Source organism: Ceratotherium simum, chromosome 26, assembly GCF_057802395.1.
Source record: "Ceratotherium simum simum isolate JZ-2026a chromosome 26, ASM5780239v1, whole genome shotgun sequence".
NCBI classification, from domain to species: Eukaryota; Metazoa; Chordata; class Mammalia; order Perissodactyla; family Rhinocerotidae; genus Ceratotherium; species Ceratotherium simum.
Genome location: NC_141925.1, coordinates 17968087 through 17984179, shown reverse-complemented (window position 1 = coordinate 17984179; position 16093 = coordinate 17968087). Strand labels below are relative to the sequence as shown.

The window sequence follows — 16093 nt, the reverse complement described above, 5'->3', positions numbered from 1 at the left end:
TCCATTTTGAGTTAATTTTTATATGTAGTGTGAGGTAGAGGTCTAGCTCTATTCTTCTGCATGTGAATATCCAGTTTTCCAAGCACCATTTGTTGAAGAGACTATCCTTTCCCCATTGAAGTCTTGGCACCCTTGTTAAAAATCAATTGACCGTAGATGTATGGGTTTATTTCTGGACTCTCAGTTCCATTCCATTTATATATATTTAGCCAATATCACACTGTTTTCATTACTGTAATTTTGTAGTAAGTTTTGAAACTGGAAAATGTGAGTCCTCCAACTTTGTATTTCTTTTTCGAGGTTGCTTTGGCTATTTCAGGTCCCTTGCAATTTCATATGAATTTGAGGATCAGCTTTCTGCAAGATTTCTGCAAGAAGGTCTTTGGGTTATTTCTAGAGATTATATTGTTTGTAGACTGTTTTGGGGAGTAGTGCCATCTTAACAATATTAAGTTTTCTAATCCATGAACATGAGATATATGTCCATTTATTTAGATCTTCTTTAATTTCTTTCAGCAATGGTTTTTAATTTTCAGTTTTTCAAGTCTTGAACCTCCTTGGTTAAATATATTTCTACTTTATTTTTTCTTTCTGATACTCTTGTCAATGGAATTATTTTATTAATTTGTTTTTCAAATTGCTAATTGCTAGTGTGTAGAAATGCAACTGATTTTTGTGTGTCTAATTTGTATTCTGCAACTTTGCTGAATTTCTTTATTACTTCTATTAGGTTTTTTTTTGCAGATTCTCTAGAATTTTTTTGTATATAAGATCATATCATCTGTGAAGAGAGATACTTTTACCTCTTGCTTTTCAGTTTGGATGTGTTTTCTTTTTGTCGCCTCATTGCTCTGGCTAGAACTTTCAGTACAAAGTTGGAATAGCAATGGTGAAAGCAGGCAACCTTGTCTTGTTTCTGATCTTGGGGAAAGCTTTGACTTTCACCACTGAGTTAATGTCAACTTTAGTTTTTTCATAAGTGCTGTTTTTCATGTTGTTCCAGGTATGCTGAATGTTTTTACAATGAAAGAATGTTGAATTTCGTCAAATGTTTTTTCTGCATCAATTGAGATGACCATGTGGGGTTTTTTCCTTTCTCCTATAAATGAGATGTATTATATTGATTTATTTTCATATGTTCAATCACTTTGCTTTGCATCCTGGGATAAATTCCACTTGATCATGATGTATAATCTTGTTAATATTCTGTTGAATTCGGTTTGCTATTATTTTGTTGAGGATTTTTGCATATATATTCATAAGGAATACTGGTCTATAGCTTTCTTTCCTTTTAATGTCTTTATATGACTTTTCTATCAAAGTAATGCTGGTTTCATATAATCAGTAAAGGAATTGTTCTCTTCTTTTAAATTTTTTGGAGAGAAGTATTGACTCCTCTTTAAATGTTTGGGGGAATTAATCAGTGAAGCCATCTAGTTCTGGGCTTTTCTATTTTGGGACGTTTTTGATTACTGATTCAATCTCTTTACTTGTTATAGGTCTCTTCAGATTTTCTATTTTTTCTTGAGTCAGTTTTGCTATTTTGTGTGTTTCTGGGAATTTCCCAATTTCATCTATGTTGTTTAATTTGTTGGCATACCGCCGTTTATAATATTTTTCTATAATCTTTTCTACTTCTGTAATGTCTGTAGCAATGTGCCCACTTTCATCTGATTTTAGTAATTTGAACATTCTCTTACTTTTTCTTCATCAGTATAGCAAAAGTTTGTCAATTTTGTTGATGTTTTCATAAACTCATCTTTTGGTTACATTGATTCTCTCTAATGTTTTTATATTCTTTATTTATCTCTGCTCTAATCTTTATTATTTCCTTTCTTCTGCTAGCTTTGGGTTATCTTGCTCTTCATTTTCTAGTTCCTTCTGATAAAATTGGGTTATTTTATTTTAATACAAGTGTCTACAAATATAAATTTCTCTCTGAACATTGCTTTCTCTGCATCCAATAAGTTATGTAATATTGTGTTTACATTTTCATTAGTCTCAAAATATTTTCTAATTCCACTTATAATTTCTTCATTAATAGTGTTGTTTTATTTCCATATATTTGTGAATTTTTCAGTTTTTCTTCTGTTACTGACTTCTACCTTCATTCCATTGTGATCGGAGAAGGTACTTTGTTATCATTTCATTCATTTTAAATTTGAGACTTGTTTTGTGGCCTGACATATTGTCTGTCCTGGAGAATGCTCGATGTGTATTTGAGAAGAATATACATTCTGCTGTGGTTTGGTGGTGGGTTCTATGTGTCTTTTAGGTTTAGTTGGTTTAAGGTGTTCTTCAAGTCCTCTATTTTCTAACTGATCTCTATCTAGTTTTCTGTTCATTGTTGCAAATGGGGTGTTAAAGTCTACAACTATTATTGTAGATCTGTCTATTTCTCCCTTCAATTCCACTATTTTTTGCTTCATATATTTGGTGCTCTGTTGTTAGGTACATATATGTTTATCATTGTTGTAACTTTTTGAAGGATTGAACTTTTTATCGATGTTAATGTTCTTCTTTGTCTCTTGTAACAATTTTTGTATTAAAATATCTTTTGCCTGACATTAGTATAGCCACCAGCTCCACTTTGTATCCTATTTGCATGGAATATCATGTTCTCTCCTTCCACTATCAACGTATTTGTGTCTTGGGTCTAAAGTGAATCTCTTTTAGTCGTAATATAGATGGATCATTTTTTTCATTCTGCCAAATATGCTTTTTCTTTGAGAGTTAATCCATTTCCGTTTAAAGTAATTACTGATAAGGAAGGATTTTCTTTTGCCATTTTTCTATTTTATTAATCTTTTTATGTTTCTCTATTCCTGCATTGCTTCTTTATTTTGTGATTAATTGCTTTTTTTCTCCTAGTGTATTGTTTTGACTCCTTTCCTGTTTCTTTTTCTGTATAAGTTTTGGTTTTTTTCTTTTCGTTTTTTTTTTATCATGAAACTAAAGATTTATTTTCAATTATGACTGCAACAGCCGTGGCAAATCCTGTAGCTTCTACTACCTATTAAGCTCATTGAGGTTGGATATTACACATGGCTCCAATTTGCATGGGGAATGTACAAAAAGCAAAAGAGTAAAAGGCAGTGAGAAAAGAAAATAGCCAACCAGTGTCTTTGGCTATTGGATACTTACATTAACTCTATTCTTGTCAGAGATGATCTGTATTTCCCAGCTAAGAAACGGACAAGATTTTCAAACTTCTAGATGTTTGACCCTCTCATTTCACCATGATGTATTCTCTGTCTCCCCCCCCCCCATACTCATTGATGTGTCTCCTGCCTCCTGTGTCTTTCACCCACAGGTCTTTCTAATCTGTGTGTGTGGTTTCATTGCCTTAGGTTTGATATTTTCTTGATTCGTGTATGGAGAGTTTCACAGTCCCAACTGCATTTCCTAGACAAAGTAAGACTGTTACTATCATAGCGTTAGCAGAACAATTAAACCAAAATTTACTTATACCAACAAATATTTCTAGGGCCCTATCTCCTTTGTAGTTGATACAGAAACCTGAAAGAAAGACCACAACTTTGATAAATATATAATTTACACCCAGGTAAGTAAGGCCCTTGGCATATGTTACTCAAAAACTAGATGGCCTCGAAGGTCGTTTCCAACTTTGGGAATCAATAATGCTCTTTAAGTACCATAATCTGCTCCCTCCCTTCCCAGTTTTTTCTCTTTAAAAATATAACTACCTAAACTCCAGGAAAAGAAGTGTACCCAGAGAGGGGAATATATCAAAATCAAGCTCTGGTAAATGCAGAATTGAACAGTCTATGATAGTGACGCAAGATACTACCTCACCGTCTATTAAAAAATGCCAGGCTTTGTCTTAGAAACAGTTTGGCTTCAAGCACTGGCTTCCACGCATAAAATAGTGTAGAGAACAAAAGCTAACTATGCCAAGAGCATTTCAACAGTGTGAGATACTCAATACATTCTTCATCCAAAAGTTGTAGGAAGCTATCAATTTTTTTCTCAGTAGATTTTAAGACGAGAAAACCAAGACTTCTCAAATGAGTCATACCCCAATAACTAAGTATTTTCCCATGTGATTTTTTAAACTGGAGATTGAACTTCAAGCTTATGTAAGTGAATTCCTAGTAAACTCGTATCAGAGGATTGGGGATGATGAGGTCAAGGTAAAAAGGTGAAGTTTAGGAATAACATATGTTACAAGTTGGATTTTGAAAATGTTCCTTTTGTTTTGAATAAAATAAGTCATATCACATCAAACTCATTTCACTGAATGATATTCATTCAGATTAGCATTATAGCAAGTACAGCATTAACCTGAATGACTCTTGATGTTCATTGGGGACATTTATGAAAATTCAACGTTTTTTTTGTTTGTTTGTTTTTTTGTTTCTATGTGTTTGTTTATTGTTGTTATTTCTACTACTTAATGAAGGAAATCGTATGGCATTTGACCTTCTCCCTCTGACTTATTTCACTTTGCATAATACCCTCAATGTCCATCCATGTTGTCAAAAATGGCTGGATTTCATCATTTCTTATGGCTGAGTAGTATTCCATTGTGTATATATACCACATCTTCCTTATCCATTCATCCCTTGATGGGCACTTAGGTTGCTTCCAAGTCTTGGCTATTGTGAATAACGCTGCAATGAACACAGGGGTGCATGTATCTTTACGCATTGGTGTTTTCAAGTTCTTTGGATAAATACCCAGCAGTGGAATAGCTGGATCATATGGTAGTTCTATCCTTGCTTTTTTGAGGAATCTCCATACTGTTTTCCACAGTGGCTGCACCAGTTTGCACTCCCACCAGCAGGGTATGAGAGTTCCTTTCTCACCACATCCTCTCCAACATATGCTGTTTCCTGTCTTGTTAATTATAGCCATTCTGACGGGCGTGAGGTGATATCTCATTGTAGTTTTTTTATTTTTTTTTAAAGATTTTACTTATTTATTTTTTCCCCCCAAAGCCCCAGTAGATAGTTGTGTGTCATAGCTGCACATCCTTCTAGTTGCTGTATGTGGGACGCGGCCTCAGCATGGCCAGAGAAGCAGTGCGTCGGTGCGAGCCCGGGATCCGAACCCGGGTCGCCAGCAGTGGAGCGCGCTCACTTAACCACCAAGCCACGGGGCCGGCCCTCTCATTGTAGTTTTGATTTGCATTTCCCTGATAGTTAATGATTTTGAACATCTTTTCATGTGCCTGTTGGCATCTATATATCTTCTTTGGAGAAATGTCTGTTCAGGTCTTTTGCCCATTTTTTGATTGGGTTGGTAGTTTTTTTGCTGTTGAGATGCATGAGTTCTTTATATATTTTAGAGATTAAGCCCTTATCAGATGTATGGTTTGCAAATATCTTCTCCCAATTGTTAGGTTGTCTTTTCGTTTTGTTGATGGCTTCCTTTGCTGTACAGAAGCTTTTTAGTTTGATGTAGTCCCATTTGTTTATTTTTTCTATTGTTTCTCTTGCCCAGTCAGACATGGTGCTTGAAAATATGTTGCTAAGACTGATGTTAAAGAGCGTACTGCCTATGTTTTCTTCTAGAAGTTTCATTGTTTCAGGTCTCACATTCAAGTCTTTGATCCATTTTGAGTTAATTTTTGTGTATGGTGTAAGGTAATGGTCTATTTTCATTTTTTTTGCATGTGGTTGTCCAGTTTTCCTAGCATCATTTGTTGAAGAGACTTTCCTTTCTCCATTGTATGTTCTTGGCTCCTTTGTCGAAGATTAGCTGTCCATAGATGTGTGGGTTTATTTCTGGGCTTTCGATTCTATTCCATTGATCTGTGTGTCTGTTTTTGTGCCAGTACCATGCTGTTTTGGTTACTATAGCTTTGTAATATATTTTGAAATCAGGGAGTGTGATACCTCCAGCTTTGTTCTTTTTTCTCAGGATTCCTTTAGCTATTCAGGGTCTTTTGTTGTTCCATATAAATTTTAGGATTCTTTGTTCTATTTCTGTGAAAAATGTTGTTGTAACTTTGGTAGGGATTGCACTGAATCTATAGATCGCTTTAGGAAGTATGGACATCTTAACTATGTTCATTCTTCCAATCCAAGAGCATGGAATATCTTTTCATTTCTTTGTGTCTTCTTCAATTTCTTTCAGCAATGTTCTATAGTTTTCCATGTACAGATCTTTCACCTCTTTGGTTAAGTTTATTCCTAGGTATTTTATTCTTTTTGTTGCAATTGTAAATGGGATTGTATTCTTAGTTTCTCTTTCTGCTACTTCGTTGTTACTGTATAGAAATGCAACTGATTTTTGTATGTTGATCTTGTATCCTGCAACTTTACCATATTCGTTTATTACTTCTAAAAGTTTTTTGGTGGATTCTTTAGGTTTCTCTGTATATAAAATCATGTCATCTGCAAATAGTGAGAGTTTCACTTCTTCCTTTCGAGTTTCGATCCCTTTTATTTCTTTTTCTTGCCTGATTGCTCTGGCTAGGACTTCCAGTACTATGTTAAATAGGAGTGGTGACAGTGGGCATCCTTGTCTGGTTCCTGTTCTTAGAGGGATAGCTTTCTGTTTTTCACCATTGAGGATGATATTAGCTGTGGGCTTGTCATATATGGCCTTTATTATGTTGAGGTACTTTCCTTCTATACCCATTTTATTCAGAGTTTTTATCATAAATGCATGCTGTATCTTGTCAAATGCTTTCTCTGCATCTATTGAGATGATCATGTGATTTTTATTCTTCATTTTATTAATGTGGTGTATTACGTTGATTGATTTGTGAATGTTGAACCATCCCTGCATACCTGGAATAAACCCCACTTGATCATGTTGTATAATCTTTTTAACGTATTGTTTTATGCGATTTGCTAGTATTTTGTTGAGGATTTTTGCATCGATGTTTATCAGTGATATTGGCCTGTAATTTTCTTTTTTTGTGTTGTCCTTGTCTGATTTTGGTATCAGGGTAATGTCGGCTTCATAGAATGAGTTAGGGAGCTTCCACCATTCCTCAATTTTTTGGAAGAGTTTGAGAAGGATAGGTATTAAGTCTTCTTTGAATGTTTGGTAGAATTCACCAGGGAAGCCGTCTGGTCCTGGACTTTTATTTTTGGGGAGATTTTTGATTACTGTTTCAATCTCCTTACTGGTGATTGGTCTATTCAAATTCTCTACTTCTTCTTGCTCCAGTTTTGGAAGGTTGTATGATTCCAAGAATTTATCCATTTCTTCCAGATTGTCGAATTGGTTGGCATATAGCTTTTCATAGTATTGTCTTATAATCTTTTGTATTTCTGAGGTGTCTGTTGTAATTTCTCCTCTTTCATTTTTGATTTTACTTATTTGTGCCTTCTCTCTTTTTTTCTTTGTGAGTCTAGCTAAAGGTTTGTCAATTTTGTTTATCTTTTCAAAGAACCATCTCTTGGTTTTATTAATTTTTTATATTTTTTTGGTCTCTATTTTATTTATTTCTGCTCTGATTTTTATTATTTCCCTTCTTCTACTGATTTTGGGCTTTGTTTGTTCTTTTTCCGGTTCCTTTAGGTGCATTGTTAGATTGTTTATTTGAGGTTTTTCTTGTTTGTTGAGATAGGCCTGTATTGTTATAAACTTCCCTCTTAGAACCGCTTTTGCTGTATCCCATAAATTCTGGCATGTCATATTTTCATTTTCATTTGTCTCCACGTATTTTTGTATTTCTTCTTTGATTTCTTCGTTGACCCAGTCATTGTTCAGTAGCATTTTTTTTAATCTCCACGTATTTTTGGCTTTGCTGATTTTCTTTCTATAGTTGATTTCTAGTTTCATACTGTTGTGGTCAGAAAAGATGCTTGGTATTATTTCAGTCCTCTTAAATTTATGGAGACTTGTTTTGTGGCCTAATATGGGATCAATCCTGGAGAATGTTCCATGTGCATTTGAAAAGAACGTGTATTCTTCGGTTTTTGGATGGAATGCTCTGTATATATCTACTAGGTCCATCTGTTCTAGTGTATCATTTAAGGCCAATGTTTCCTTATTGATGTTCTGTTTGGATGATCTATCCGTTGGTGTAAGTGGAGTGTTCAAGTCCCCTACTATTATTGTGTTACTGTCTATTTCTGTTTCTATGTCTGTTAATAATTGCTTTATATATTTAGGTGCACCTATATTGGGTGCGTAGATATTTACAAGTGTTATATCCTCTTGTTGGATTGTTCCCTTGATCATTATGTAATGCCTTTCTTTGTCTCTTTTTACAGTTTTCGTTTTAAAGTCTATTTTGTCTGATATGAGTACTGCTACCCCAGCTTTCTTTTCATTGCCATTTGCATGGAGTATCTTTTTCCATCCCTTCACTTTCAGTTTGTGAGTGTCTTTAGGTCTGAAGTGTGTCTCTTGTATCCAGCATATAGATGGGTCTTGTTTTTTTATCCAGTCAGCCACCCTATGCCTTTTAATTGGAGCATTTTAGTCCATTGACATTTAAAGTAGCTATTGATAAGTATGTACTTACTGCCATTTTTTAACTTTTTTTTTTCTCAATGTTTTTGTAGTCCTTTTCTGTTCCTTTCTTCTTCTATACAGAATTGATGGTCTCTTTAGTTTGACCTCTGTCTGAAAGCTCTACTCTTTAACTCCCCTCCTCCCTCCTTTTATGTTTTTGATATCATATCTAACCTCTTTTTTGTGCAGTTGTTTCCATTACCCTCTTATCATGGAAATAGATAATTTTTCCTATTTGTGGTCTTCTCTTTTCCCCTTAAATCAGTCCCTTTAACATTTCTTGTAGCATGGTTTCTTGGTGACAAACTCCTTTAATTTTTGCTTGTCTGGGAAATTTTTGATCTCTACTTCCATTTTGAATGATAACCTTGCTGGGTAGAGTATTCTTGAATATAAGTTTTTTCCTCTTGGCACTTTAAATATATTGTGCCACTCTCTTCTAGCCTGTAAGGTTTCTTCTGAGAAGTCAGCTGCTAGCCTTATGGGGTTTCCTTTGTATGTAACTTGACTTTCTCTTGTGGCTTTTAGGATTCTCTCTTTATCTTTAATTCTGGACATTTTGATTGTGATGTCTTGGTGTGGGCCTCTTTGGATTTAGCATGTTTGGGGCTCTCTGTGCTTCCTGTACCTGGATGTCTGTTTCCTTCCTTAGGTTAAGGAAGTTTTCATGTATTATTTCTTGAAATAGATTCTCTGCCCCTTTGTCTCGCTCTTCTCCTTCCGGGACACCTATAACACGGATGTTAGTGTGCTTGATGTTGTCCCAAAGGTCCCTTAGACTGTCCTCACTCTTTTTAATTCTTTTCTCTTTTACCTGTTCAGCTTGGGTAATTTCTTCTAGTCTTTCATCCAGCTCGCAGATCAATTCTTCTGTATCCCCTACTCTGCTTTTGAGTCCCTCTAGTGAATTTTTCATTTCCAGTATTGTATTCTTCATTTCTGATTGGTTCTTTTTTATATCTTCCATTTCTTTGTTGACATTCTCACTGAGTTCATCTGTTCTTCTCGCCAGATCAGTGAGCATCCTTAACACTCTTTGTTTGAAATCTCTGTCAGGTATGTTGCTCATTTCTGCTTCACTTAGTTCCTTTTCTGGGGTTTTGTCCTGTTCCCTTGCTTGGAATGTATTCCTTGCCTCCTCATTTTGCATCTTTCCCTGTGCTTGTGTCTGTATATTAGGTAGGTCAGCTACGTCTCCTGCTCTTGGATAGGTGACCTTATGTAAGCGATGGCTTAGGCGGCCTGCAGTGTTCTTCCCTCAGTTCTCAATGTTCCAGGGGTGACCCCTATGTGGGCTACGTGTATCCTTCTGTTGTGGCCTGTTTGCTCTCCCTGTAGGCGCCCAGGGAAGCCGAGTTATGCTCCTGGCCAGCTGTTGTAATGCTCAGCTGCTTGTAGTTGTTGTGGCCCCTTCAGTCTCTTTATCAGGTATGGGGAGCCCCAGCACAGTTGGCTGCAAGTTCTAATACCACATTTGTGTTGCAGTATTTCTTTTAAGTGAGTAGGCCCCCAGCATGGCAGGTTGTTAGGCTCAGGGCCTTACAATTGCTATAAGCCTCCAGCCTTTAGGTCTCTTGTCAGCTCTCTGAGGATTGCAGCTGGGTGGCGCTGGCCTCAGGCACAGTAGCACCCAATTGTTCAGGCTTTGGAAGGTAGGGCAAACCCTACCTATGTGGTTCTTTGAGAAGCACAAATCTTCTGCAGCTGATAAACCCCACCACCCACAGGTCCACACACACACAGTTAACACAGTCCTGGCCCAGGTGTGCTCCCCAACCTCCCAAAGCGGACCCAGTCTCTCCATGGTGGGAGCCCCACACACTCCACCACTGCCCCACACTCTCCTCCCGCTCCTTGTGCACGCCCTGCCCCACTGAAGTGGGCTCAGTCACCAGGCTGCAGAGAATCCAGTCACCAATCTATGTAGGCCCACAAGTTGCCTGAGGGCTTGTTGTTGGGTGGGGCCAGTCTCTAGGGTGGGCTGCCTGCCCTGGCTGAGCTGGATTAAATCGGTGCTCTAGGGGGTGGGGCAGATTCTGGGCTAGCAGGCCTCAGGGAGAACTCCAATGGCGTTTTGTGTCAGCACACCCACATCAGGCCACAACAATGTCCACTGCCAATGTCCCAGTCCCTGGAGAGGTCTCACCTCTCACCGAGATGCATTCAGGGCCTATTAGGTGAGTCTCATTTCACCAAAGCACTGTGCACCTTTCTTTCTGGTGGTTTTAGGTTGCTTTCTGAATCGGGTAAGTTAGCGCATGGGCCCTTTAAGAGCCAGTTTTAATTTCTTTGTGAACCAGCTTTTCTGGGAGTACTCCCCAATGTTTTAGTGGCAGTCAAAGTCAGATATTATGCCACTCGTCTGGATTGTGCTGGGTCCACAAAATACCCACAGCGGGGGCGCTTCCTGGCTCAGGGCCCCGCTCCTCCAGGGATGGCTGCATACCATTGGGCTGCTCCCGGGCGGCCGTGAGGCGCTGCAGCTTGTGAAGGTGGCGTTTTTTCTCTCCAGAAGGGAGTTTGTGCCTCTTCTACCTCAATTGGGATTGTCCTTTGTTGCAGGAGTTCCTCTTATCCAGTTTTCAGTTCTGTCTCAGGGGTAATTTTTCCACGAGTAGTTGTAAATTGGCTGTGTCCGCGGGAGGAGGTGAGTTCAGAGTCTGCCTATGCCGCCATCTTGACTCTATCCCCTGGTTTTTTTCCTTAATGGTTACCCTGAGATTTACAATTAACATCTTAACTTTATAACAATCAAGTTTGAATTAATAGCATCTTAGTTTCAATATATAAAAAGACTGTTTCTTTACAGCTCTATCCTCTATTTTATGTTGCTGTTTTCATAAACTACATCGTTACACATTGTGTGCCCATTAGTGTAAATTTATATTTATTGTGTTATGCATTTGTCTTTTACATCATATCATAAAAAAGGGGTCACAAACCAAAAATGCAATAATACTGGCTTTTATATTTACCTCTTTACCTACCTTTGCCAGTGTTATTTCTGTGTATGGCTTTGAATTACTAATTACTGTCCTTTTATTTCAGCCTGAAGGACTCCTTTTAGTATTTCTTGTTAGACATGTCTACTAGTAACAGGCTTCCTAAGTTTTTGATTATATGGGGATATCTTAATGTCTCTTTCTGTTTTGAAGGATAGTTTTGCTGAATATCGAATTCTTGTGGACAGGTAATTTTTTCTTCCGGCACTTTGTGTATGTCATTCCACTGCTTTCTGTCTTTTGTGGTTTTGATGAGAAATCAGCTGTCAGTCTTACTGAGGTTCCCTTGTACATGATTAGTCACCTCTCTCTTGCTGCTTTCAAGATTCTATTTTTGACTTTAGCTTTCAACAATTTGACTATAATGTGTCTTGATGTGGATCTCTTTGCTTATATCCTGCTTGGAGTTTTTTGAGCTTCTTTGATGTGTAGAGTCATGCAGTTTACCAAATTTGGGATGTAATGGCCATTGGTTCTTCATGTGTTTCTTCTGCTCCTTTCTCTCTCTTCTCTCTGTATGGGACTCCCATTATGTGTATGTTGATATGCTTGAAGGTTTCCCACAGGTCTCTCAGGTTCTGTTCATTTTTCTTCAGTTTTTTTCCTCTTCCTATTCCTCAAACTATATATTTGACTTCTTTTCAAGTTCACTGATTCTTTCTTATTAAAATAAATACTATTTTTTAAAGCAGATTAATTTTTTTTCTAGCTTTCCTGTGGTCAGTGGTATCAATTGGAGCCTTACTGTGGATAATATATGTTGACAAACTTGTATGCAAGTTAGACTTTTCCCTTAACTTTCTAGAGAAATGGGCATTAAACATTTAATTTTTCCTTACTTATATACTCTTTTCTTTTTTTCTTAGCTTATTTCCAGAAAGGTTTATTGCAATATAAAAAGAATGACCAAATGTGCAAGAAAGAGCTGATGTAATAGCCCTGAGGCTTCTCTCCTTAGAAAGGCCTGCTTACAAGGTTGGCCCTTGGCTGGCATCTTGGGAACTTGGATTTTTGGAGTGTTCTCACCATTCCCTGATAGGAGTAGCTCCTTGTACCTAAAATGTTTATGCAAACAATGTAGTTTATGCTGAACACCTGCTTTCCTTTTTGGAGTCTGGAATTTGGTGTGTGCTAGGTAGAGGGTACTTGCCTATGTGACCAGCTCCTAATAAAAACTCTGGGTGCTGGGCCTCTAATGAGCTTCACTGGTAGACCACATTTCACATGAGTTGTTAAAACTCATTGCTGGAAGAATTAAGTGTGTCCTGTGTGATTCCACTGGAAGAGGACTCTTGTAAGCATGCCCCTGGTTTCCTCCAGACTTTGTACCATATGCCTTTCCTCTTTGCTGATTTTGCTTTGTATCCTTTTACTAGAATAAATCTTAGCCATGAGTATGACTATATGCTGAATTCTGTGAGTCTTTCTAGCATATCATCAAAATTGAGGGTGATCTTGGAAATCCCTGACACACCAAATGATAAGATAAATTAATTGTATAATTATATAATATGATAAATTGCAGAACTATCAAAGCAAGATATTTAGACTACTCTCTATATGATCAATGTTAGGACTGCTTTGCATCTCTTTCTTGCAAAAATTTAAGTAGACCTTACCCAAGTTTTCCACTGATTTAACCCAGGGTTCCTGGTGACTTTATGCATCTCGCAGATACAACCAGCCTGTACACCAAATGTCGGGGAAGGGTACTATTGAGTACTTCTCCCACCACCACCTATACTGAAAAGAGTTAACTGTTCATATCCTCAGCTGTCTTACCCCACTTTATTGTATCAGGGAGTGCCTGCATACTTTTCTTGAAAGGGATGTGTTAGTGACGTTGTATCAGAAAACATTGTTACTGTTCCTCTTTCAGATGCCATACATTAAAGTGTAACAAATTTATTTATTGCCATGCTGCTCACATACTACTAGAAAAACAATTCCAGAGGTTGGATGTATAAAGTAAAGGTATTCCAACCCGCCGCCATCCCACTTTATTTTAGTATCACCATTAATAATGACACTTTGTTACAAATAAAAAATCCAGGGCGAATGTCCAAATGGGTAGAAGTCTTAGACAACAGGAGTAAATAGGGGCATTTAATCACCCTAAATGTAATGGACAATCTTGAATACATTTTTCCCCTTCAGAGTGTATTTTGTAAAGTAGAATTAATGAGTCGTGGAATTTAAGAAGTTTTGTAGCTATATTTAGTATATTATCAGATATTTCACCATAAAACTGGCCTGGTTGCCATCTATGCATAAATGCTTTGTAAATATTTTTAGACTATTTTATGTGATTATGCATTATCTTCCAACTAAATTTTGACTTCTTGAGGATAAGGGTCCTGTGTTATGAATTTTTCATTTTTAAAAAATCTAACACAGTGTTTATAATGCAGTGTTCAGATCATAATATGGTTCACATATGTTGTCAAATGGCAGAGAGCAGTACTAGGATATTAGAACAGCAAATTCCTCACAACATTTTTTATTACTCAAATAATTAATATTATTTTATACTTGAAAAGTGGAATATGTGGATAAACAACAAAAAAAGGAAAAACTTGTTTCTTTCCCCATCATCAGAGGGTAACCATTGATATTTACCAGACTATTTCTTCTGTAAGAGATACTGATAATTCTTTTGAGTGATCCATAAGTAGACTATGAAGCTGGGGTGCTAGTGAACAGTGTGTTGTCAGGTTCTCTCACTGAAGCTAAGCTTCTGTCATATCTTCTGCTTAATTCTAGGTTTCTATCTTCCTACCCGTGGAAAGGTCTATATTAATGGATATGATATCTCAAAAGACATGGTTCAAGTCAGGAAAAGCATGGGCATGTGCCCCCAGGATGACATATTGTTTCCAGACTTGACAGTATCAGAACATCTCTATTTCTACTCTGTGGTGAGCCAGAGATATATTCTTTCCCCCTACTCTTTTCATATGCTTCAGGCAGTGTGACGAAGGATCAACATCCTTACCCTTATTTAGGGGAAGTTCATTTTTTTTGAGGCACTGTTCTTTTACTATAAAAGGAGGAAAAGGGAAGAAGAAATGTCTTATATCAAGATAGCTGTGTAAGAAAAGTTTTGATGTAAGAATTTTCTAAGGATAAAGCTGGAAGCACCATGTAAACTCAGGCTTCTCTTTCTAGATAAAAGGAATACCTCCCAAGGAGCGTCCCACAGAAATTAACAAAATGCTGCTTGCTTTTGGCCTGCTAGAAAAGCGTGATGCACTTTCACAGTCGCTGAGTGGAGGAATGAAGCGCAAACTCTCCATCATTATAGCACTTATAGGAGGATCCAAGGTAAAGAATGACTAACATGGATCCCTGCTCCAGCTGAAATATAAAACTCAGCTGACACAAACCTGAGAGCTGATATGAATCTAACTCCTCTAAAAGGAACTTCACAAATTATAATCAGAGGGGATTCCCATTATTGACCCAGATGCTATAATGTGGTTATGAATTTGAAAGTATTGTTAATTTTGCCGAGTTCTTAATATAGTATAATCTAGATTATGTATCTTGGCCAAAATATGTTCCCCATGAATAGTAAGTTACACCGTAAGGGGCATAGCATGAATTAAAAATGACCATGGAATTGTTCTTCTGGTCTTCAGGTGGTGATACTTGATGAGCCGACATCTGGCATGGACCCAGTCTCAAGGAGATTCACCTGGGATGTCCTTCAGCGGTGTAAACAGGATCGTACTGTCTTACTGACCACCCACCACATGGATGAAGCTGACATTCTGGGTGACCGCATAGCCATCATGGTCAAGGGATCCCTGCAGTGCTGTGGCTCTTCAGTTTTCCTGAAAAAAATATATGGTCTCTTTCCCTTTGATCATTGTTTGGATGCTAATGCCTTAATAATATTCTTCTAACATGATTTTTATTATTATTTTTGTCTTTCTACACAGATCAAAAGCTTCCTGTGTCCTATTGAATTAGGTCTAAACTATTTAAATTGGCTCTTTGTAATTTAGACATACCTGATCTATTCAATTATTTCCCATTATGACCCAATAAGTATATTCTAACTTGGAAAATACCCTTTATTGACCCCACAAAAGTCATGTTGATTTCTCTTGTGTGGCTTCTACTGATGTGGCAATTTGTTGCAGGGATGAAGTAATGCTTCCAAGGGATTTGGTACATAGATTGATGGCTTGTAGGGGAAAAAATCAGTGACTAGATATTTCTGACTCTTTTTTTTTCTCTATTTCCAAATCAGTGTCAAACCCCCAGTGTAATGAGTTAAATGCTTTCTATTTTATTTTCGTGAAATATTCCTGAAATATGGCAGTTGTTCTACAAGAATTTATTGAACAGAAAATGAATGAATAGTGGAATAAAATAGTCTTAATTTTGAGTATATAGTCTGGTTAGTCAATAAGACTAGTACATCAAAAACGAGCAATATAAAATCATATATAATCGAATTCTGAAATTACATGACTCAAACCAGTAAGTATGTCAGGCTTTGAAATTGTAGACTATGAATCAATGAGAGCAGTTAAGGACATCATTCCATTAATCTTTAAATCATTATTTGAATTCATTCATTCAACTCACATTTATTATGGGTAAGTTAGTATGTTTCGTGTTTACACACATTATCTCAT

The 16093-nt window shown here is 37.0% G+C and overlaps 1 protein-coding gene and 1 long non-coding RNA gene across 3 annotated transcripts in view; one reads left to right on the top strand and one right to left on the bottom strand.

Annotated features, from left to right (window-relative positions):
* The window catches only part of LOC101399964 (phospholipid-transporting ATPase ABCA3-like), a 208924-nt gene that overhangs the window by 96100 nt on the left and 96731 nt on the right, over positions 1–16093 (top strand). Inside the window, exons 13-15 of the mRNA XM_087417086.1 lie at positions 14208–14362; positions 14613–14768; positions 15086–15296. Of these exons, the coding sequence (XP_087273212.1) occupies positions 14208–14362; positions 14613–14768; positions 15086–15296 (522 nt within the window). The remainder of the gene's footprint in view (positions 1–14207; positions 14363–14612; positions 14769–15085; positions 15297–16093) is intronic.
* Positions 13340–16093, bottom strand: part of LOC147913596 (uncharacterized) — an 83683-nt gene continuing 80929 nt past the window's right edge. For both annotated transcript variants that reach the window (XR_015548546.1, XR_015548547.1), the window contains exon 4: positions 13340–15280. This is a non-coding gene — a long non-coding RNA (uncharacterized LOC147913596). The remainder of the gene's footprint in view (positions 15281–16093) is intronic.